Source organism: Anthonomus grandis, chromosome 2, assembly GCF_022605725.1.
Source record: "Anthonomus grandis grandis chromosome 2, icAntGran1.3, whole genome shotgun sequence".
NCBI lineage: Eukaryota > Metazoa > Arthropoda > Insecta > Coleoptera > Curculionidae > Anthonomus > Anthonomus grandis.
Genome location: NC_065547.1, coordinates 38,166,634 through 38,192,238, shown reverse-complemented (window position 1 = coordinate 38,192,238; position 25,605 = coordinate 38,166,634). Strand labels below are relative to the sequence as shown.

At 30.1% G+C, this 25,605-nt stretch overlaps 1 protein-coding gene and 1 long non-coding RNA gene across 3 annotated transcripts in view; one reads left to right on the top strand and one right to left on the bottom strand.

Moving 5' to 3' along the window:
- Positions 1-1,990: 1,990 nt before the first annotated feature.
- Positions 1,991-2,425, bottom strand: LOC126750495 (uncharacterized). Its single transcript, XR_007665737.1, has 2 exons — positions 2,147-2,425; positions 1,991-2,074 (listed from the first exon to the last, which is right to left on the bottom strand). It is a non-coding gene; the product is annotated as an uncharacterized LOC126750495 (long non-coding RNA).
- Positions 2,426-2,763: 338 nt separating this feature from the next.
- Positions 2,764-25,605, top strand: part of LOC126750487 (hippocampus abundant transcript 1 protein) — a 39,795-nt gene continuing 16,953 nt past the window's right edge. The window contains exons 1-5 of one of the 2 annotated variants that reach the window (XM_050460123.1): positions 2,764-2,996; positions 15,295-15,512; positions 15,900-15,997; positions 22,730-22,880; positions 25,444-25,593. In XM_050460123.1, coding sequence (XP_050316080.1) covers positions 2,916-2,996; positions 15,295-15,512; positions 15,900-15,997; positions 22,730-22,880; positions 25,444-25,593 — 698 coding nt within the window. In that variant the 5' untranslated portion in view covers positions 2,764-2,915. Of the gene's footprint in view, positions 2,997-9,912; positions 10,166-15,294; positions 15,513-15,899; positions 15,998-22,729; positions 22,881-25,443; positions 25,594-25,605 lie in introns of those variants that run through there. The other variant, XM_050460122.1, reaches the window with a different exon arrangement.

The following is a 25,605-nucleotide window of genomic DNA, read 5'->3' as shown; positions in this document are numbered from 1 at the left end:
GTAGATCGTGATATTAGGGATACAAACTATTCAAATAAAGGTGAATTATTCGAACGGTTGCAACAGAAATGGAAAAATATTGGTTTTTAAACTCATAGACAATCTTATTGAATCAATGCCACGTAGATGTCAGGCTGTAATAGACAATAATGGGTATTTTACAAAATACTAATATTGTAGATGGTTTAGTTTGTAATTAAACAAAAATACTTCGAAAAAAAAAAGAGTATTGGTTATTTTTTAAATTTGTCTATCTACTTTTGTCCAGCGTATATTTAGTTATTTCTTATTATTTACCAAATTAGGTGATTGTTTCTAAAGAATGTTTTATTATTTTTATACATGTTTATGTTGCCCATAATATACTTAAATATCTTTATTATAGAATTTTTATTTCCTTTGATTTTTTTAAAAAACCATTTGTCTATCTACTTTTGGCCATTACTGTATATTGTTGGTGAAGAAATAGTCCATACTTGCAGTGGAGTAGTATAAATTAAGAAACTTAGAACATTGAAAGGCCTTTCAATGTTCTAAGCTTCCTCCACTTATTTATTAAACTTCATTCAGTTTTTTAAAATTCCTGACATGTTTCGGACACCGCAGTGTCCAGAAAATAAATAAATAGAGGGTTTTTTTAACATGGAATCAAACCCTGAGGTGTATAACTGATACCAATTTTAAACTTTTTACCCTCTGATGATGGACCCTGCTGTGTCAAACATATCTGAAATCTTAAAAAAGTGAATCATGTTTAATAAATAAGTGGAAAGAGACTGCAGGATTTTCATTTTACCTTTAATATACATAGTTTTTTAAAAATAAAATATGTTGTAAAATATACTTATCTTACATGTTTATATTATACTTAAAAGACTTCTAGGACTAAAATTTTATAATTTAATTCTCATTGACATGAGAGGTGTCTTGATTAGCAAAAAATTCAGCAAAATATTAAAAACATACCTGTGTAAAAATAAGACTAATTATAAGTGTATTTTGCACTTTTCACTAATAACCTTATACACTAGTTTTGTCTGCTCTATGCTAAGAATACTACTCAAAGTGTTTACATTTAGCATTTTATAGATCTTCTGTATGGGTTTGACATTCAAGATAAAATAGTGCCTTAAGTACTCTAGTTTGAACTTTTTCAATGTTGCAGAGTATCCCATAACAGATCAAAAGTAAATTAAAACTACTAAGTTTGTCATCATATACTTACAAAATTTCTGTATCTATAGTGCCAATGTTTGTCTGAGCTAAGATATATATTTATGACTAAGTTCTTTAACATTTATTCATTTTATTTGTGTTTTTCTTAGTATTTAATTATTTATATTGCTGATCAACTTAAGTTTTTATTACTATTAATAGTATTCATTATTTTTAAATAAGTAGATTTGCAATTTGATTAATAAATTTCTTTTATCTGCTAACTTTTGTCTAATACTCATTTTATCGAAATTTGGTAGTTAGGTATGTCATGGTAAAAGCACTGTAGTATTCAATTTTTTCTGTTACTTCCAAGTTAATAGGAAATGGTGTTAATTTTATAATTTTAAATGGTATTTGTAATAGATACACTCCTCTTTATTTGTGCATGTCAATAGAAAATGATATTGTAAAACCATGATAACCCAGGGAACAGTTTCATTAATCCTGGACAGGGCTAGATTAAGGGATGCGCTGCAGCCCAGGATCTGGGGAGCTTGTAAAATCTGGCTGAAGAAAATTATATGAATTTAGACCTGCATTTTTAAACATATTTGTTTAATATGAATGTGACTAATGTTGTATTTCAGACCCCAATAAATATTTATTAGTTTTTAATAGTAACATTTATTTGTTGATATATCATTGTTGCTTTATGCAAATATTTTTCCTCAAGATTTTTACATCCAACATGGATGGAGGGAGTTGAGTTCCATCTAGTAGGTACACAACTCCACTATAATTCTTTTCTTATCATAAAAATAATAATAAAACATTTATTGTAACAGTTTATTTATAACAAATACTTTTTTAAAACAGTCATACAATTCAAATAAATAGAAGAATGTGGAGACATTTCCTGAAAATTATAAAGAGTGTAGCCTTTAAAATTAAAAAAATAAAATATCTAATGAAACTGAAATATTCTTACCTTTCAGTAGAAGAATCATTAATAATTTATATATTCTTTAATTCATTTATAACACTTTTATTTTCTTTAGGTTTAGGAATAACAATCGGTTTTATAAATAAGAAACCGAGGTGTAGTGACAGGGCTACGCCCCCTAATAGAACCAGTTTTTTAGCAGAGGCTGACAGTGCCATTCTTATCTTAAATTTTGAAAAAAACTACTTGAATTTTGAATTGATTTGAGATTTGTAACAATTTTGATGTTGATGAACTTACATAACCTAACAAAGTGATGACAATTGACATTCAATTTGACGTAAGTTTTTGTATCTAGTCAAAAACTTGTGAATCCCAGGTTGCCAAATTTAAAAAACGCAGTCTCAATTCAATTCAAGTCAATAAAAGTAGGGCATTGCAAGATTTATGGTTGCATAATATTAAAATATAGAGAATAAATTTTAAAAAAATAGACTAAAATTTCTGAAAGACCATATAAAACATATTTTGGGTTATGGTTATGTATGCTGGTTTTCACATTTCTCAATAAATATTTCTAAATAGATGCCAGCACTGGCATGGCGGCTATTGTGGGTGGGGAGAATGTTGACATTTTACACCATTGGACAAGTGACAGGTCAGTATTAAAATTGTCAAAAAAAGGGTTATGGCGGACGTACGCGAATTTCTTTCGTTTTACCAAATACCTTTATAATGTTTTTATTTAATTTTAGTTAAATAAATAAATTCTGATTTTACGGACAGAGTTAGTGCTAGTGTCAGTGTGCGAATAATGAAAGACAAGCGCTCAAAACGAGTCGCAGGAATGGTGATCAGGTCCCGAAAGACCATCGCTAAAGATGGGGTCGTTACCGTGAGTGTCAATCAGATTTTTTTTTTAATTTATGGTTTCTTTACAAACAAACCGAGGGGGCATCAATCAAAACTCAATTAATTGAATTGAATTATTCCTAAGTTCAGGGTTTTGTGGCAACCTCCTTGACCCCAGGGGGTAAACCTATTATTAAATTTCCCCTTTGTGTTATTTTATTGCAGTTTAGAAATAAAATCAGCCACTTTATTTAATTTTAAATTCCTCTACATTAAAAGACTGTGATAAATTAGTTTATGTCGAAGCATTGATGATATCAACTTGTTGGAGTTCAATTATAAAAAATTGCCCCAATTGTGAAAATGTACATATCTAATTGCTTTGCTCTGACTTAATTCATAAATTTATTCATGTAAAAATTCTAGCTTTAAATATAATTCTGTATTAAATAACATGACAGCTGCTCTGGAATCCTCGACATCTTTGGGTTTTTCCAGTTTATAATTAATCCATAAGCTCCTAAATTTCTGTTCCAATTACATACATTTGTCTTGGTTTGATGCAATTTAGGTCATTTTGTGAACCTTATGGTGTTTACTGTGACACATTTTTAAGGAAATACTAGCCCTAAGTTTGCCCTGTTATGGTTTATCAGAAGCTACTTTGATCACATTTATTTTATGCATAGAATCAAAATTTCACATAAAATCAGTTCTTTCATAATAATTATAATAATACAAATAATTGATAATATTTGAGTCACATGTTTTTTTCTACTTTTAACTTTTAAGTGGTTCAGACAATGATTTTCATGCTACCAATAAAAATATAGTTACAAACAAGTTTTATGGTCTGACAAATTCAAATTATAATTGTACCAGAACATTTTCTTAAATATTGTGATAGTAAAGAGCAAGGGGGAAGGAAATTTAATATATTTCTAGTCCTATACAATAATGGATGTGATAAATAGGTATAGAGATCAAAAATTATAATTTTTATAGCTACACTTTTTCCTTTTCTTGGCACTTTTATCACATAAATCACATTTTACTCATTCTTACTGTTTAGAAGTTTCAAGTCTTTAGACATACCCAAAAATAATGTTTTTAAAGATTTTTTTTTAAATTTCCAAAAACAATCTTTCTTATTGATACATTAAGGTCTTCACAAATTACACATTACACACACATTATATTTATTCATTTATTTATTCATTTATTCAATCAATATACGGGAAACCCCATTTTACAAAAGATTTGGTTACAATATTAAATAAAGTAAAAGATGTATAATTAACATAATAAAAGTACTTTCACGAACATAATTAGACAGTCTCCAAAACATATACACAAGAAATAAACAATAAATTAAAATATTTGACCCAGTTGCCCAATAAATCCAGAGAGTGAGCTTGCAAATGGATCAAGTTCAGGGTGAGAGTTTAAATAGGCAAGACTATGACAGATTGGAGAATGTAAAGAATAGTTGGAGTGACAGATTGGTAAAGCAAACAATTCATGTCTCCTTAGGGTGTGTGCAGGGACCTTTAAATTAAAGCTGTTGATGAGAGCAGGGCAATCAATAAGCCCATGAATAACCTTATACATAAAGCTGAGGTCACTTTGAATCCTTCTAGATTCCAACGATTGAAGTCCCAATATTGCCTCCATGTCAAGTAGGTTATCCTGCATATTCAACTTGTAGGAACAGTACCGGGTAAACCTCTTTTGGACTCTTTCAAGTTGCATTTTGTGACAATTATAAAAAGGAGACCAAATGATCGAGGCATACTCTAAATGACTTCTAACTAATGAACAATAAAGTATCTTCAAAGTAGAAATAGACATGCCACGACAAGTTCGTAAAACAAAACCTAACATCTGAGAGGCCTTCCCCTCCACAAGATCACAGTGTTCCCCAAATTTGAGCTGAGTATCAAAGACTCCTAAATCCTTTATTGAGTCTACAGAACTAAGTACTATGTCATCAATAGTGTATATATTATTCATTTTATTTTTAAGTCTAGAGAATCCAATGGAGTAGCACTTATTTATATTTAAAGAGAGATCATTCATATTAGCCCACTTTACAAAAGAAGTAAGATTGTGTTGTAAGGTATTAGAGTCCCGCTGTGACTTAATAACACGGAAAAGTTTTAAATCATCTGCATATGCTAAGTAATCACAGTCAGTTAAACACGTTACAAGGTCAGTCAGAAATAAATCAAAAAGCAATGGGGAACAGTGTCCCCCTTGAGGAACTCCAGAAGTCACCAAGATACTTCCAGATTCAGAATCTCCAATCCTAACACGCTGCTCACGACCCAGCAGCATGCTTCTAAACCACCTTAGGGATCTTTCACTAAAGCCAAGGGAACTAAGTTTTGCTAGTAATAACTCGTGATTGACCCTGTCGAAGGCCTTCGAGAAGTCAGCATAAATTGAATCCACTTGATAACCATTCTCGAAGGCCTCCAGCAAGGCAACCTCATATAAAACAAGATTAGTAGAGGTAGATCTACCACTAATGAACCCATGCTGCCTCTCATCAAACACCCCCTTGCACTCCCACCTAAGCTGATCACATATAATATCATCCAAAATCTTGGGAACAGCAGACTGCCTTGAGATGCTTCTATAGTTCTCAATGCGATCCCTCTCACCAGACTTATACACAGGGATTATATAGCTTAATTTCCATATATTTGGAAGCTCACCCTCTGATATAGATCTATTAAACAACAAAAACAAAGGAAGTGATATACTATATTTAAGTCTGCTTAACATGTACTCAAGTATCTTATCAGGTCCACAGGAAAGTTTATTAGGTAATTTAGAGAGTTTATCAAATACCTCAGACAAGCCAATATCACAAATAGAAAAATCAAGCCTATTCTCTAAACTAAAATTGGGAGTTCTTACATTACTGTTGCAATAAACATTAGAAAAAAAATTAGTGAATAAATCAGCTATATCTTTACTATTATCTGCACTTTTGTTATTATAAAACATACAGGTAGGTAGATTGTGAGATTTTCTTTGCTGGTTAACAAATGACCAGAACTTTTTAGGGTTATCAGTAATATTGCTTTCAGTGTTGATTAAATAGTTGTTATAATCTCGTCTGGCCAATATCTTACATTCAGACCGCATTGCAGCAAATAATTGAAAATCCCTCTGATAGCCGCTTATTCTATATTGTTGGTGTGCTTGCTTTTTCAATAATTTTTTTGTCCTCAATTCAGAGGTACTACCCCACTATATACTGAAAAGAAAGCTGTTAAATCCAATATAATTGGCATTTTTGAAATCAAGGTAAGTATGCTCTACTTTCAATTGAGGGGGATGCATAACAGCTATCTCACCAACATAAGGAATATGGTGCATACTCTCAGGCAACAGATAATCAATAGCTCGCATAAAATTGGTTTCTTTAAAATGACTGAAAACTAAATCTAAGTAAACATTACGTCCATTAGGAACAGAAATTAATTGCTTAAGATCTAAAAATGTAAAGGACTCTACTAAACAGTTTGCATGGCTTACAGGCTGACCAATTGCAGTTAATCGATCTTCATGGCTGTCCTGTGTGACATGTGGCAGGTTGTAGTCTCCACACAGAACTAATTTGGATGATGGATTATTGTAACATTATAGAAAATCATTGTAACTCACAGTCATAAATGTTTAAATCAATTACAAGATGTGAAACAAAAATTTGTTAAAACATTATTCAATCATATATTGGAATCCCATGTTCCTTCTTCAATTTCTTATTATTATAAAGAACCACTTGTACCACATATTTTTGATTTATTTTAATCTTCTTTTAAAAACATTCCCAATTCAAAAGAGAAAAATTAAACAATTCTATGGCTATGTGATTACATTTATGGACTCAAGAAGCTAAATTGACAATGTTATTGTTATTTTAATTATTATCATCAAGCATATCCACTATACATATATTTTATATTTGAAAAGTGTGACCTTATATTATGGGAAGAATGCTTTATAATTCTCTGCAGATAAAATGGAAAGGAAACTCACTTAGTAAGCAGTCAAAGTATAGTTTGTCCATACTGTTATTTTAACTTATTTGACTTTGACATCAATTATAATCTATTTTGCAGTTTCTTTTGCCATCAGAGGGGTTGCTGGGAGTGCATTCCAATGGCACATTTGACAAATCAATGACATAATAGTCGCATCCTCATTATGCATTTCTTGAAGTAAGGATCAATTTCCTTAATGCTGGACTGCTTCTTAAGATAAGCCTTTTTAATTTTAAGATTTTTGAATAGTTGTCCAATTTTAATTTAGAATTTTAAATAATATCTCTACTATCAACATTGTCACAAACCACAGAGAAAATACTGGCTAAGGCACATATGATCCCAACTAATAGGGTTATTAGCAGAAAGTATATTTAATTAATAAGATTTTCCAGGAGAAAATGAATAGAACTGATGCAATTTATTACCTCATGAAAGAACATTCATCACAATATGAAGTATGAATAATGTTCAGATCATTAGAGTAAGTGTTAGGATGAATATGTCAATGGGCCCTGCTACAAATAAGTGTTACCCTAGCAGAATATATTTTTAAGTCATTATTGATATTATGCTTTATGATATTGATATATTGGATTTGCATGAGGAAATCCAAGTAGTAAATCTAATTCAAGTTTCTTTATATTTTAGGAAAAAGCATTCTATGCATTTGATATCTTAATATTTAAGGAGCCACTTCCCAATTAACACAGTTTTAAAATAAAATAATATTGATTACATGTCTTAATGAAAATGTATTACATCAAATAGAAACAAAGGTGGAAAGTTGTATGTAAAATTATTGCAAACATGACCTAAAGAAATCAATGTTGTATTGTGGAATACACAAAGTATTTTGATAAAATATATCAAAATATCAATGCTGACCCATGCTGACCAAAGCTTTGATGCCAAGGGGATATATATATAATATATAACACTATATAACACTAAGTCCAATGGCTATATAAAGAGATAATAATAGAGATAATAGAGTAAATTCCTTCACACAGGTATCTAGCAAACCCCACTACTAGTCAAATTTAATATACTACAGAGAGTAACTACAAATTTCTGACTAGTCTCTAGTTTTTCTGTGACAGATAAAATATAAAAATAGAAAAATCTTACTAGTGATTTTTAGCACTTGGTCTCTATGAGTAAGCCAACCAACCATTTGCTGTCATTATATAATATTTTATAATATATAATATTTAAATTTAGCCAACAGTTGGTCAGTGTTTAGGGTATCAAAAGCTTTACTCATGTCAATTAGTACTGCTGGACAACAGTTACCATTATCAAAAAACATTGCAGTGTCATTAGTCATTTTTAATAGAGCAGTTGCACAACTATGATTTTCTGCTAAACCCATGTTGGCATTATATATTCAGGATGAAGATAATCGGAAACTTAGGATTTATTATATGATAAAATGATAACCCCAACCATGATTGCATATTAAAATAGCAAATTCCATCCATATGTATATACCTACACTCTGTTTACTGCAACTGCATTTCTCCAGATACACTATAATTAAATTACATGAGACTATAGAATAGTGCTAAATTACATAATGGCACAAATTGTGGTTAGAAGCATAATGGTAGTAGTAATTGTTAATTTGGAACAATACTATTAATACAAAATTTGATAACAAGAAAAATCTTAAGTTTAAATCCTCTATTAAATAAAATTTTAACCTATAAATCATTTACAAGCAAATATTTAATGGTTATTACTCCAAATCAATTTTAAGTTTAATACTGTAACATAACCAGTATCTAAATCTTCAATAACAGAAAATCAAAAATTTTAAAAAACATACTTTTAAACATTTAAACAAAGAATCAAACAACTCACATTAAAGAAAGCATACCACATGACTGAATATTTTGTTTGCCCTTTGTTTTATTGCATACAATTTTGTTCTCTGCAATACCATTTTAATGTGATAAGTGTATAATACTGGTAATCACTATTAATATTTTATTTAATTCTTATATTTAAATTCCCCAGTTCAGCTTTTTTTATAAAAAATATATCTTTTATGAATAATCAAAAAAACAAAAAAAAATTATATGTATTAAAATGATGTAATTTTTGATTAGAACGCACAATTTTGTGTGTTTTCAAGTACCTTTAAAATTGTAATCTCATAATAACTGATGATTTAATAGGTAAAGGTACAAAAGTCATGAATAAACCAATACAGTTCGAAAACAAAATCACCTGAGAGTTTTCTGCTATCTCTAATCTTTACCAGGTGATTATGCCAATAAATACCAAACAAAGCAATAATACAGGTATTTCAAAGATTCTTTGATTCAAGTCTCGCTAATCTATGTTGCCTTTTTATTGTGTGCCATGACCATATCTGTTATATAAACAGGTTGATATCCTTGATCTGGCCTAAGAGGTTTAGTTGGCATTTGAAATATTTATTGTAGTTGCATAGTATTATCAAATACCTGTGTAACTGTTTTGGTAAGATAAAAAAACACAAATTAATGTATTTTTGATAACCCAAACAACTGGCAAAAAACCATCAAAGATGTTAAAGTAATCTATAATTGAAGACAACTGAACCGTTCATTTTATATGGATAAATAATGAGCTACAGTAAAATGTATTGATTGAATAAAGTTTATATCCCCATTGTTAGAAGTTTAATTTCCGTGACACTAACCTTATCAGTAATTTTGTAGTGCCTATACTCCAGATACCAAAAAAGATAAAATAAAATTAATGGCTTACCATATGATTTGGCTAAAGAGCTTACAACAAAAAATTGCCTTGAGCATTTGCAAATACCTAGCCATATCAGAGTTAAATTATTATCACCTGAAATTGATAAGTGGAAGTTGAACAATGGCCCAGTGTAAATACAGAATCTGTTGGAGACAAATCAGTGTGTCAGTTGTGAGATAAAAGTATTACGAAATTTTTTCTGTAGTGGTTTGAATGATTCACTTTCTAATTAATAGTCTCTGTTATTGTTATTTATTTTTCTAGTTGCTTGACATTAAAATGCCTAAGTGACAATATAGTACACTTGATGGTTAATATGTGTATGATTGTATTTTATTATTGTTTTAAGAGGTATGTGCTCAACTTTAGAAGGTTCAAGAGATGCTACCTAAGTTTCCCGGTGAGTTTCAGATGTGTCATCGCAAAAATTATTTATTTACATTAGGATCACCACAAACCTTATCTGGCAAAGTTGTGTCACCTAGATTAACATGGAATCAAGTTTTCCTTTCAATATAGATCTGAAAGTGTGTAATGTATATTTTTTTAAATATGGTTTGTGAAGGTTCTGTATTATGTTATAAAACACCAAAGGAAATTCCTAGGTACAGTGGGTGGCTATTATCATGCAAATGTTGGGTAAGGAAATTTGTATTATATACAGCACTTTCTATGTCATGAATTGCCTACTATTATATTGATATAATGCAATTAAAGGAAAGAAATGTGATTGTCCTGCTGTGACTGGCAACTGTACCTAGAATTTCTAATTAATGTATGTGTATAGTAAATATTACAGTAAACTTATAAACAATCAAGTTAAATTAAGGTTATTAGAATGCAGGTACATGACTGACATATGTTTTTTATTGTCATGGCATCATTGAGTTATTTTTTCAAATTTGTACATTTAATCTTACATTTAATATAGGGTGAGCCACCTTTTTGGATTTTTGAGGTGGGCAAATCACTTTCTGATGTGATTAAAAATTTGGCTATATTTTATTTAAATAAAATAAATTTATAAGCTTTAATGGTCAAAATACATGATGTGGGCTTTGTGAATAAAAACTACTCAACATTTCATTAAATCATTATATCCTTGAAAATGTAGGTTTAAGTAAAGATGGTCAATTTTCTTTCCTGTGATAAGTATCTGCCATCAGGGGGTGAGCATAGTGAAGCAGGCTTCAGAAAATTAGAATTAATTGCAATTAATTAGAATTTATTGCAAAAGTGTGATTAGTCTTAATTACTGTAATATTACGAGTAAAGACACAAGATTTTTAGGATATTGAGTGTCTTAAAATGTCAAAACCTTTCTCTTAATATTTCTGACTTAAACCAAGAATTTTCTTTTTTGTTTTAACTTAGAATAGAATATTTCAGGATATCAGTGGTTTTTGTAAAAATTGAGAATTTCATATTTTTACCAGTTATTTTTTTTTTAAACTTGGAGATCGGAATAAAAGGATTGTCATGTAAACTAAAATACCGAATACAGTTTAATTTAAAAAATGCTACTGGAGTAAATAATTGTTTTCACATTGTATGTTTCACAAGTATTTTCAACAATGTCAATATATTTTTTTTTACTTCTATCTTGTCTACCAATGCCTATGGGAATTGTTAACGTCTCATTCTCAGTTTTTAATTATATAACGTTTATTTAGTCAAAAAACTAACACACAAAAGTTATACAGCGAGCTTACTTAACAATTACCATATTACATTTTTAAAAATTGAATAAATAATAAACACAATATAATTACTACAAACATATGTATATTATACAAACAAAAACGAGACACAAGTTAGACAAACCAGCATGAAATTTATTACTAAATTTACGATTAAATGATTTTTACAAGCCCTTTCAAAAACTTTATACTGTCCATTGTTTTGATTTCTATTGGCAACATATTGTATTTGTTTAGACCATTAAAAAATAATAAATTTAGACCACGTTCTTGAGAAACTTTTGGTATTTAAAAATTATTTCTCCATCGCTTGTTATGATCATCTATTTCGGCAGAGAATGTGACATTACTCAACAGTCGGGATAACTCATTTTGCTTTAATAAAAATAATACACTAAAGCAATAATTAAAGTGAGGCAGGATAATTACATTGTAAATAGATTTATTGGTCCATAAGCTTAAGTAAGGTGAACATCTAGATAAATAATAAACCTTATATGAAATGTTCTTAATGACTTCAAGTGCATGACCTTTTAAATTTCCCAATCTATCTATATGCCTAAGTATTGGATTTTTGTTACACATTTTATCATATGTTCTCCTATTTTTATATATTTACTCTACTGGTGTCTGTAAAAACATTCCTTTGCTATTATTATATATTTTGTTTTAGAGTTGTTCATTCATTTAAGTTACACCAGGCACAGACCCATTTTAATATATTATTTATTTTAAGTTGAAGCTCATCTGTGTTTAATGTAGTAAAATAAAATAAAGCATCATCTGCAAAAAGATAAGTTGTGCATTCTTTAACGTAATCTATTAAATTTAATGTGATTTTTGCATCGGTCACAAGAGTCAAATGAAGAGAAAGAGAAAGGGCAGAATTTATAGCAAAAAAAAACTATAGTAGCTTCTTGCAACTGGGTTGATCAGAGGATTGGCAGCGCGTTTTGCCTACTGCAAGCCCTTTAGAGTCATTTCACGCAATTATTTGTGAAAATTGTAATAAATGTTTTCCGATAAAAACCTTAAAAACGAAAACAAAAAAAAATTGGATTACCAATGGTCTTAAGGTATCTGCTAAAAATCTTAGATCACTGCACTATATTCGGAAATTTTATATAAATAACATTGCTTTTATTAACTATTTTAACAAATATAGTGCACTGTACAGACTAACAATTAAGACTGCAAAGCAAAAATACTTTAAAAGTCGCTTAGGTAATTTAAATAATGTTCAGGGGGAGGCTTGGAAGATAGTAAATTAACTAAGAGGTAAACGGGGCAATATTGTAAAGGTAAATATTAAACCTGATTGGCTGAATAACTACTGTACCATAGGTAGTAACATAGCAAGTTAAATTCAGGGTTTTTCCAACTATGAACAGTTTTTTGAGTATAGGGCTGGACCAGATTCTTTCTTCTTTTTGCCAACTGATCTAGTTGAGCTTAAGTCTAGTCTAAAGGAGATAAAGAAGAGAAATACGTCTGGCTATGATGAACTTAATGTACGGTTATTTTTCAATTTACCTGATTCGGCACTGGAGGTACTTGTATCTGCAATTAATCATTCTTTCAATAATGGCCAATTTCCCAATTGTCTTAAAGTAGCCAGAATCATGCCTTTGTTTAAGGGGGGAGCTTCAGAATCACCCTCTTCTTACAGACCAATAGCATAGCTTTCCACCCTCTCAAAAATCATCGAGAAATTAGTTAAAAAGCTTACTTATGTCATATTTAGCTGAAAAGCAAATTATAAGATCGGAGCAATTTGGATTTCAAAGTGCCAAGGGAACATCAGATGCGATCTTTTCATTCTTTGAGTCCTTATTTTTGAGCTTGAACAGTGGTGATATTGCTGCAGCAGTGTTTTGTGATTTGACCAAAGCATTTGACTGTGTTAGTCACGAGATACTGCTGTGGAAGCTTGAGCGGTATGGATTCAGAGGTCTGGCTCTTCAGTGGTTTGGGTCTTAGTTGCATACTAGAATGCAGAGTGTTTCTGTGGATGGAGCCAATTCAAGGGAGCAGCTTGTGACTCATGGTGTTCCTCAGGGTTCAGTTCGAAAAATATCAGCAAATTGTTATGCTCTTAAAGTGGTCGCAGGAGAGGTTGATTTTGACATGGCGAGAAATGTTTATTTTTCTTTAATTGAGTCCCATTTAAGGTATGGTTTGTGTTTCTGGGGTGCATGCAGACATTACTTATTTAATAGTGTTTTTGTTTTGCAAAAGAGAGCGATCTGACGTCTGTGTAATGTGAGTATGAGAGAGTCTTAAAATATAAGCTCATAAAATCCTAACCCTTCCTGCCTTATTTATATTGGAATCTGTTTGCCTCGTTCATAAGAAATTTAGAAATGTGAACACAACTAATAGGCATGAATATAGCAGTCGACGAGCTAATGATCTGCTCTTGCATATGCCTACAAGTTCACTGATCAAAAGAACTTTTATATTTGATGGTAAAAAACTCTTTAATCATCTTCCTGCAGATTTAAAAGGTATAGGTAGCTGGAAACTTTTTAGAAAACGTGTTAAAAACTCTTAGTTGCAAAGGGCTATTATGAAATAACTGAATTTGTGTTGGATAGATTTTAGTCATTTTTACCTTTTTCTTGCAGGACTTTAGGTATATTCTTTATATTTTTTACACCATATCATTTCGCCTAATTTATTTCTGTGATTCATTTTTTTTTTTACAGTTTTACATTTAATAAAATTGTATATTTCGGGAGTGAATAATATCTGTTTGTGTTATACATATTGATACTCTTGACATTACATTAGCTTTGTATGTTTTGGTTCAGAGTCTTGCAGGAGTATTTCTGAAAAATGGGGATGCTGTTGGTTTTACCGGTATAGGTAAACCATATTCATGGAAGCAGAATGCCTTTAGGATGATGGACCATAGCATGCTAAATAACCTTTTTACATGTTTGTGTATATGTTTTTCTTTTTTACAGCTTTATCAACAAATATACTTTTATGACAATAAAGCATATATTGATTGATTGATTGAAATCATTAATATATATTACAAATAGCAATGGTTCTAACACACTACCCCGCGGAACGCCATATTTATTTATTAATGTTTCTAATAAAACATCATTAATTTTTATACCTGTTTTCTATCTTTTAAATACATACTAAACCACTTCAAAACAACCCCCTTTAAACCTATACTTTTTAATTTTGTTATCAATCTCTTTCTATTGATGGTTTCAAATGATCTTAAATCCAGAAAAATAGCACCAGTAGCTAAATTACACTAATTGTTCTTTAAATATGTATACCACTTTTCCATTGTTTTCAACATTTGTACATATGTCCATCCTTTTGTGGTCCTCCTTAATGGAATATAATAATTAACAATTACACTGACATACAAACCATTGCCTTATTTCAAAAATCTTGACTATTTAGAGACATGAAGTAAAAAATGCTATATAAACCAAAAGCCTGTTTTTTATATGTATATCTTTTATATTAATAAATGGGTTTGAACAAATTCTCTAAGGTAATACAACCAAAATCTTGTTTAATTTTTTGAAGTTTGTATATAACATTCTCAGACAATAAATTTGATTCCTATAAAGACCCATCACTTAGCGAACGACTTGTATAATCTAAAAATAATCTCTTTTAATTAAAATTGGTTAAATTGTTCCCGCTGTATTATAAGCTCATCGCTCCCTTGGGAATACATGCCTTTTGTTTTACCAAACACCACGCAAAAATCATGATGTAATTTCATTACCATCAGTATGTTTGTTTGCGTCGTAACTTAAACATCACGATGCTAAATTTGTTTATTTTTCAGACTTCAGGCATCGGCAGTCCCTCCCTATACCACGCCCTGGTGGTCATCTTCTTGGAATTTTTTGCCTGGGGATTGCTCACCATGCCCGTCATCTCCGTGCTCAATTCCACGTTCCCTGATCATACTTTTTTGATGAACGGGTTGATTATGGGAATTAAGGGGATCCTGAGCTTTCTGAGCGCTCCGTTGATTGGCGCTTTGAGCGATGTTTGTGGCAGGTAGGTTGACTGGTATTTCATCAAATACATTTGGAAAGAGTTTTTGTGTAGAAAAGAAATAAAAGTCTATAGGACATTTTTTACTAAATTTTTGTCCTATAAGAAATATAATGTAAAATGATAATATTTTATAGTCAAATCACTATGAAGGTAAATCACTTAAAAGCACTATTTATAATGTCAAAAAGCGGGCCATTTAATTTAAAATTCAATTAGGAATTCGTTTGAACAATGGCCTTTTCTATAGTTTTTTCAATCTTGGGTTAATTAAAACTCGTTTAACCGGGGCCAGGGGTTTCTGGGTTTGTTTGCACTGAGCTTTTACGATGAGGGTCGGATTTAAATTGACAATATTACGTTTTTAAAATCAATAATTTTTTTTTTCAGGAAATTGTTCCTGTTAGTCACAGTGTTCTTCACCTGCTTGCCCATCCCCCTCATGACTATCAACACGTTTTGGTTTTTTGCCATGATCTCAATATCAGGTATGTCATGATTATGCCTGTAAGTAATATAGGCATGATTAAAAGGAAATTACAGTTATCTCTTAAGGGCTTATGATTAATAACAACTTATTACCATAAGAATATACGTTTGCACTAACTAAAAATGCTAATTTGAGATGTGAAACATAGTTTCCACATTTTTTATAATATATTTTTTGTTAATAGCTATGTTTACAACGCGTGTACCAAATATTTAATACTTGGACCAAATGACGTCATGAGGACTATTTTTTCGGTGTAAATTACAGCGCGCTAAAATTTGATACCCGAATTTGATGCGTCCCAAATAGGCTAGATTAAATTTATTTTTTTTCGGTGTAAACACCTAGGACCTAGTTTGAAGTACCAAAATGACAAGTTTGACATTTTTTTGGATGTTACGTTAGGAGGTTTTTATTTTTGTACACAAAAATAAAGAAGAAGAGGAAGAAATGGACAAGGGTAAGCCTTAAAAAAAATTATTAGTTTATTTTTATTATTTTTGAACAACAATAACACTTTTAAAGACTTAGAGGTAGTAATGTCCAATAATTCTTCCTCTAAACTGATAAACTCCCTTTAACTGACATTTTGATCCTAGAGATAATCCTGCATTAATTTAACCCCCAAATTGAATCCTTGTAAACAGGGCTGTACTAAATAAAAATCATTTGATCCATGGATCTAATAGATCCGCGCGTTGTAAACGTAGCTATTGAGGACGGAAGCACGAACTAAATGAACTAAGTTATGTAAACTAAAAGACTGATTACATACATCTTTAAATAGAGTAACAATTTAAAAAAAAAACTAGTTCTTAGAAAAATTAAAATCTTAAATTTATGCTATTTTTCTGCTTCAGGTACATTTTAAACTTCTGATAACTTTTTTATTATTGAAGACAGACATAAATGAAAAAGTGCGTTGAATAAATCAAAATATGTACTTAGTACATTTTGTATTAAAGTAACAAATTTTGAGAAACCAATGGTTTTGTGGAAAAATGAAAATTTAAATTTTTTGTCCCTTTAATACTTTTGATACAAATGTAAATGCAAAAGGAGCTTTATCATCGGAAGATCATCAATTATTGCCGCCAAAGCCTAATAAGACCTCATATAATTAATAATTGAGATAAAAGAATTAAAAGATTATTTATGTAAACAGAAATTGAAATAGGTACATTACTTATACAATAAAAATAGAGGTTAAAAAAATCAAAATATGTAACAAACTAACACACACTAGGAATAAAATATAAAACGAAAACAGTGGCTAAAAATCGTGACAATAAATTTCGTTCAAACCATATTTAAGTATCTCACTAAGTAAGTAAACACTCAAGGTTGTTCCTACAGAGTTGTTATATCTTGAATTGGAAATAAAACACCTAATAATAAAAAAGGTATATGAAAATGTACTCTAGGGGTAAGAATGACATTCCACAAAGAATGCATCTTGATAATTATGATGATCAAAGAACTGCGATTTTATAATTTTTGTTCTCATCGGTTCACTCATCCTATATTGCGAGTCGTCAATTTAAATAAATTAATGCAAGTGAATGATCAGGTCTTTTTACAAATGATAGTTATGTTATTACACTGATGTTCACAACCACCAATTTTCATTTTCAGTTTTATACCAAAATTAGTGAAAAACTGGGTTTTTCTCTCATGAGATCGATTGTCTGATTACCATACTATCTGATTTATGCAGATTGAATTGAAAGAGTTGAGCATACGTTTTTAAATTAATATTAACATGGAAAGATATCATAGACTGGATATAAGGAGCCTCAACAGAGCAACAAGGAGTAATGTCAGATGTATATGCTTTGTATCCAAACTATATAGTTAATGTCATTCCGAATTATGCTAAAGTCATAAGTTGAACGTTATGGCTTCGCATACACATCTCGTGAGAGTCAATCAATTAAATTTATTAGTAATAATAACATGTCTAAAAACACATCTTACAAGTCAGAGTGGTTTAGTTTCTAATCCTATGTCTCCACTTATACAGGGTGTTACAGAATAAGATGCGCTGATCCTTGAGGGTACTTTTAAGAAGAAAACGTTCGAATAAAGCTATGTCCTAAACCCATTTAAGTTTACATAGTTTTTAAATATTATGTACGCCACTGCTTTTCCCGTATAAAAACTATTTTTTCTTTTATGGAATAATTTTATAATCTCCATTTTGATTTCAGGGGCATAATGTGATTTCTTGAACGTTTTTTTTCTATCGAACATGCGATTACTGCGAAAAAATCTAAAATATTTTTGTGCCTAGGTCAATTCAGTAGTAAAAAAATTAAATTTATTTATTTTGTAAACATATACACAAAGATAGTTAAGGGAGTTTCTGAGGAAATGGCTTTATTTAAATTTTTTCTGCTTAAGGAATCATGTCATCTTATTCTGTTAATGCCTTGTAGATACAATAATTCTTTATCATATAAGAATAAAAGCATTAAATCTTATTAGGAACTTTTTAATTTTAGTCATAAACTGGTTGTGATTGCCTGAACATTCGATCGCAAGATTTCTTGTGCTATTTCTGGTGCTCTCATGGCGGTATTAAAATCTGAAGAAAGAATTTTTAGTTTTTCCTACGTTAGGATGGTTTATGAATGTCAAGATGGGTTCTATAGGTAGATAGTCCTATTTTGGGAGCTTTTTGGTTTTGAATTATGTTAGCATCTTCGGGAGAAGATTAAAACTAAACTAAAACTACTTATAAGCGGACTTATATACTAAAGATGTAACTAATAGAGCGAAAAATGCAATGAAGCGTGGGCCGAACAAATCTTAAACACCATCCAATTGACTATGAGGAATTCAGCGCGCCTAATATTATTTTCTGTAAATTTTACATTAAAATCACCTGTAACAATGATTTATCTAGACTCTAGAGTTATTCAATTAGTCATAGTTTGTGAAAGAATGTTAATGTGAAATGAAATGAAATATGAATGCATTAAAAATGTGCTTACCTTATACGTAGAGTCCCAGGCTATAAGATTTCAACTTTCTAACCTTTAGTTTTTAATCGCGCAATTGAACAATGCTGTCATTAAAACTTTAAATGAAACAAGAGACTTAGGTGTCATATTTAAAACCTTGATAAGTTTTAATTTGGATAATTCAAATCTATTTAATATTTTGCTTTTAGTGTAAAATTAAATTATCAATTAAGGAATCAGACAAGCTCTGTAGTTATAATTCTATAGTAATAATAGTAACTATAGTTATAATTCGTGTTTATCAGCAAAACAAAAAATGGTGAAATTTACCAAATTGTAACCCAAACTTGTAATCTGTTAAATGGGCATATCTCATAAACAAAAGGAAATACAATCTTAATATCCATGAATCACATATCTCTTTACTATTGTTGGTTCGCAACCATCACTTTTGGTTCACTTATTGGTAACATTAAGTCCAAAATATTTCCTGTGATAAGAGGATAGGCTAGCAAGGATAAATAAATAAATAAAGGTGATACTCGTCGACACGTGTTACTACTGATCACCTTCAGGGCGAGGAATTTATTAATATTTTTTCTGATTTCCGACCTGTGGAAGTCTAGAACGGGAGATACTTATCACATTACGGGATCTGATTACACAGATCGATTATTCTGTGTAATCCTGTATTACTCCTGTTCGTGATCCCTTTCTTTTCTGGTTGCCTCACGCTATAGCCTCTACCTTAACTTAATCAAAGCGAACTAGGTAAAAGATGCCATAGTTCAAGTCACACAAACCATAAGCACTTGAAGGTCTGTCAGAATAGCTTGTTTTAGATTTAGAGGATTAGGTCACTCCCATTGAATGTTATCAAAAGCCGATCAAAATATGATCAGCAAATAACCTGAAATGTTTACAGTAATATTTAGTGGTCGTAGATCATATAAAAATAATAATAAACCGGTTTCCAAAATTGACCATTAACGGATATATTATATTGATGACGCTTTCGCGGAAGAATTCAGTGATCAACACAGTGAAATGCTTTTGATAAATCACAGAAAGGCCCAATAATGTCCTCAAAAAATATATAATTTTTCTCCTATTGAAGATAATATGAATTAATAAAAATCAAAGTACATTTTCCATTAAAATAATTTTTTTTTTTTGAGAATTTAGTCACTTTTAAGAAAATTGGAAATTCCAAACTGTCACCATTTCTATGCCTAAGATACTGTACAGTTTAAACAAAAACATTTTTTAAATTGAAATTCTAATGAATACTGACCCAAATGTACTATCATCACCTTGGAAAACATTTTAGGTCTTATCGTGATTAGTCATAATTAACATAAGCGGTACAGACATACAATATTTAATTACCCACGTATATGTTATTACTGATTACAACGTATTGTCTCCGAAATTGGGTTTTCTTACATGCATTAAATAAAATAAAATAAAAAATTAATGACCATAAAAGTAAGAATATGTTTTAGGACATCGGATTATTGGTTGTCGATAAATTGTACTAAGAGTTTTATATTTTGGTTAAAATAAACATATAAATTGTTTGAAAAATATAAAAATAGAAAATGTACTTGTACTAAATAATCACTTTATTGGGTTTGGGTTGCAGTTTGAATGTGTTTAAATTAAATAATATTAACACCATAAAACAGACAAGTTACTATTTATTTCAATATTTACATTTATTTCCAAATCGGTTTGCTGTAAGATTTGGCGTATTATTTACTTTAGCCTATTTCACCAATGTAAAACAGCTGATGTGTTAATCAATGTTTTAAAAATTATTTTTGTTTCTTTGATTTCAATAATTTCCAAAATGTTTAGTAATTGTTTTGCTATATGTTTACTATTTTACCATAATTATTTATGGATAAATATATGTACCAACATCAAGAGGAACTAACTAAACTACAAAAGTTATATAGTAGTTACTTTCAATATTAACTTTTTTACCTGATGTTAAATCTATATTATGCCTTGAAAACTTCAGAACCTAAATGATATATGTCAGATTGATATTAAAGACATGGTAAATATTTTCTTTGTAAAAAGGGTTTTATATAAATCTTACTATGAACTAAAGATGCATTTGACTAAATTTGCCAACAATTTTCTCTTTAAATAATAACTCGCATACGTTTTTTTAGTAAAGAACATTATGTTGATTATATATTTCTGAGCAACCTGGAGTTTATTTAATATTGTTACACGTTTACCGTCCGAAACAACTATGTTTTAATACAGATTCAACCAATGCATAATAGATGATATTCAGTGTATTTTAATCATTTGTTTTAATTCATATTTGTGAAATAATCCTACACCTAATTTTAGCTGTGCCTACCTATAATAACAACAATATATAACCTATATATTGTTTCACCTAAATTTTGATCTATAAACACTTCAAAATACTATGAGATGCTATACAAGAAATTTAGAACAGATATAAGAAGTGCTTGTTTAATATAATTATCACATACATATTGTTCATCTGTTATGCAAGTAATGATTATATTATTGTAGAGTCTAGATGAAACCAGAGGAAAAATAAACTAAACTTAGTTTTCTGAATTTAATGAAAGCAAACTATTATTAAGCCATTTCTTCCTTTACTGTAATGCTGCTTCAGCATCCACTTTTGTACTCTTTCAGTCATCTTCTCACAGAATTCATTGAATAAATCCTGATTCATCAGCAAAAGAAAAACATCACTATCAGACTAAGGACTGAATTGAAAAACAGAGTCGATGACTTCCTTTTTTTTCACTAACGTAATTTTCACTAACTAATAATTGAATGATCTGTTCCCTGTTTAAATATGAGTTATTAGGAATGCATCTAATAGCTATATAATTCAGCTGTAGTATAAGATGTGTCAAATGTTTTCTGTAGATCCAGAAAGAATCCAATAATCTGATCGAATTTTAGAATAGAAGAAGGTTGTAGAAAATTGAAGAATAGAAGAAGGTTGTAGGCTTTATCACAGATGCTCCAAAAATATTTCCAATTACACATGTAAGTGATTATTTTCATCTTTGGTAATATCTGGTCTCTTGAATCAGTGCATCTAGAAGTGACTTGCATTTTGACCTAATAGTCATTTTTAAGTTTATGGACTGATTTCATTGACTGTCGTACTGGATAAATTCACTTTTAGTACTCTACGCCAAAGAAGAAATATTTGCTTTTTCTGGCAACCAGGCTATTTAATTAATTAAGGCTATTTCTAGACTCTCTCTAGTTTAGGCAATTTAATTGTAATAACCTTATCTGCACAACTGGATTGGACCTGTGTTTATTTAATAGTTAAATATCTTTACCGCACTGACTTTTCTTTGTACCCAAATTAATCATTTGTTATTGATATATTTTCTATTGAATAACTTTCAATGCTAATAAATTAAAATGAGTTCCTATTATATCGTAAATAAATAAAATGAAAATAACTAATAATGCAGTGCACCCACGCCCTTTAAAGTGTTCTTAAATTTCTTTCTCCAATTTAATTTATTTGCTGAAGCTGTTCGTTAAGTTAGTAAAAAATTCTTATTGAACTCCCCAGCATTTATTTATGTTCGTACCCTTGGCATATTAATTTGATTCACTATTATATTAAAGACGTAAATCAAAGACTGCCTTGTAAAACGTATCATTAGACTTAAAAAAGAAATAAAAACCTTCGCTATTCCTCCAGTATTTATTCTAATATTTGCGTACATTTCCAGGTGTTTTTGCTGTAACATTTAGCGTAGTATTTGCTTACGTAGCTGACGTCACCGATGTAAAAGAGAGATCACTTGCCTATGGCTTGGTAAGTGGCACTTTCGCTGCTAGTATGGTCATCTCACCAGCCTTGGGGGCTTATTTAATGGAAAGGTAAGTTTTTCAATAATAAAATTCTCTAAGTAAAAAAAAATTAAAATAAAAATGCAAATATAAGTGTTATCATAATTACGTAAAATCTAGGATGCACTGACAAACAAATGATGTGTTTATAGCAACATATCCTTTTTTCGGATGAAGCAACATTTTCATCAAATGGAACAATCTCTTCCCAAAATTGCAGTTAGTACAGTGATAGTGGATTATCAAATTTTTAACATCAAAACTCGCGACCAGTATGCATTCAAAACAAATAATAATAATAATAATAATAATAGGCCTTTATTTTTAAATTGGCGAAGTTCAGCATAGCTGTTATTAACCGAGCATCCATACAAAATACTTAAGATAAAATTTACATATTGGCAACTTAAGGTACTAACTAGGCAATGATACTTTTGTAATTATAAAGGTATATACAGAAAGTAACACAAGCGAAGGAATGACATTTTATAAAATCACTAAAAAATTTTGACATTCTCTGGAGTAAGTATATTGCTTTTACCAACTAACAATTCAAACTTGGCTAAGTAAATGTTGCTTATATTTTTTCTTAAATGTCAAAAATGGTAGATCATACAGTTTGTGAAAATATCATTGTTGGTTGACTTAGGTAACAAATAGGAAAACGAACGTCGGAAAAGTTCTGTTCTATGCCTAGGAACATCAAATAAATTAATAAAGCGCGTATCTCTGTTATGAAGAGTATTTTTTTTATTAATTTTAACAGATAACCTGGACAGGAACTATCAAGTAACCGTTTTGCTAGACAGCTCAGGTGAAGCCCCTGTCGATCGCATATTTTCAACCAACCAAATTTTGGAGTGATATGCTTTCTTACACTCACCCCAAAAATGAACCGTACACAAGCATTTTGTATTTTTTGGAGCCGGTATTTTCAATTTGTATTAAGAAAAGGCCAATAAACTGTGTCACCATAATTGCAGTGTGATAAAACAAGCGACTCCGTTAATTCCTTTCCTCCGTTAAATCCTTTATTTTCAAGTTTGTGTTAATAATTTCCCTACTCTTGTACAAATTTTTCAATGCACATGAAGATTTTTGGACCACCTTCACAACCTGACGTTCAAACTTTAGGTCTTAACCTAAATGTGCGGTGTGGAATTTACCGAACTAAAATAATTGGACTTTTTTTTCCTGAATCATTATTGTGAACCGTTATTTACTCTTTTTAGATAATATATTAAAAGATTTTCTTGACAACGTTTCCCTGCTTCAACATCAACAAATATGGTTCCAATAGGATCGTGCTCCCTGCGACAGTAGCTTAGATGTAAGGCCATACCTGGAAAATTGTTTTGATGGAATACATGAGTTCTACACCGGTTTTCGGACATTTTTCGGCCACCTCGTTTTCCAGATTTGACGCCACTAGATTTTTTTCTTTTGGGTTTATTTAAAACAAGGGGTCTATCTTCAAAAGCCATTTACAGATGTTGCTCATTTGGATAGAATGATTACAGAATCTGTTCAAAGTATTACTCCGGTTATGATTAGAAGAAAATTGAAAAACTTGTATTGAAAAAGAAGGCGGATATATTGAGGCATTAGCAAATTGAAGGAGCTAATAATGTTACAATTATTATGTAATTGAAAGGTTACAAGTCTAACAGTGTTCAATAAAAATTAAAAGGTTACTTCTTATTATTCATTATTTTGTTTTGTTGAGAATTTGATCATTAGTTTTTGAATGAAAAGCTTATCTTGTTTGAAATAAATAAAAAAATGGTGCTATCCCTAGATAATTTCAGAAAAATTTCTAAAAAATAAATGCATATTTGAACATCATTTTTAGTTCCAACTAACTTCTCTTTGTAACAATTTTCGGTATTGTCAAAAATAAAGCTACTCTTTTGAGCAAAATTCACATTTTTTCAATAAAATTTGATATTTGATTACTGCAATTTAGTGTTTGGACCATGTAGAACTTTGTATAAAGCATAATTTTTTTCATAAAACTAATAATAAAAAAGTTTCCCATAGGTTGTCAACTTAAGTAAATGCATTGTATATGTTTCACTTAAGTAAGGACTCTCAATTAAATCCTACCATACAAACTACAGCTTTAAAACAAATGTGTATGGTGGTCTTTAATTCTTCATACTATAAGAATAGGGTTGTTTTTCTAGTGGCAGTTTATAAAAAAAAAATTATAGAATTTATTTATTTACTTATTTATTTATTTAAGTACAAGGCTCTCCTACAAATAGACCAAGCAATCCAATAACAGGAAAGCACAAAATATCTTATGAATTTAAATACAAGTAAGAGCTTTGCCAAACATTACATTTTCACCAAACCTATTCTAATTTTCTTTAGAAAATTAGAATTATCTAATTTTAAGAGCATTTTACAGTTTAGATGATTTTGTTTCTTAATTAGATTATCTTATTGTTTTGTTTTAGATTTTAGATATTAGGCTGTTTTTACTTTAATATGATGTTCGTTACGCTATTTGTTTTAACTGGCCTTATATATATTAACAATTATCTTTTTTAAATTAAATAAATAAAAACCGTTGTTTATTTATTTATAGATGGTCAGTTTCTCTAGTAGTCGCCCTTGCCACAGCGGTAGCAATCTTAGACGTATTTTTCATTTTGGTGGCCGTACCAGAATCCTTGCCTGAAAAAGTACGAGTATCGCCGATCAGTTGGGAGCAAGCCGACCCTTTTGCCGCTCTAAGGTGACACGTGAC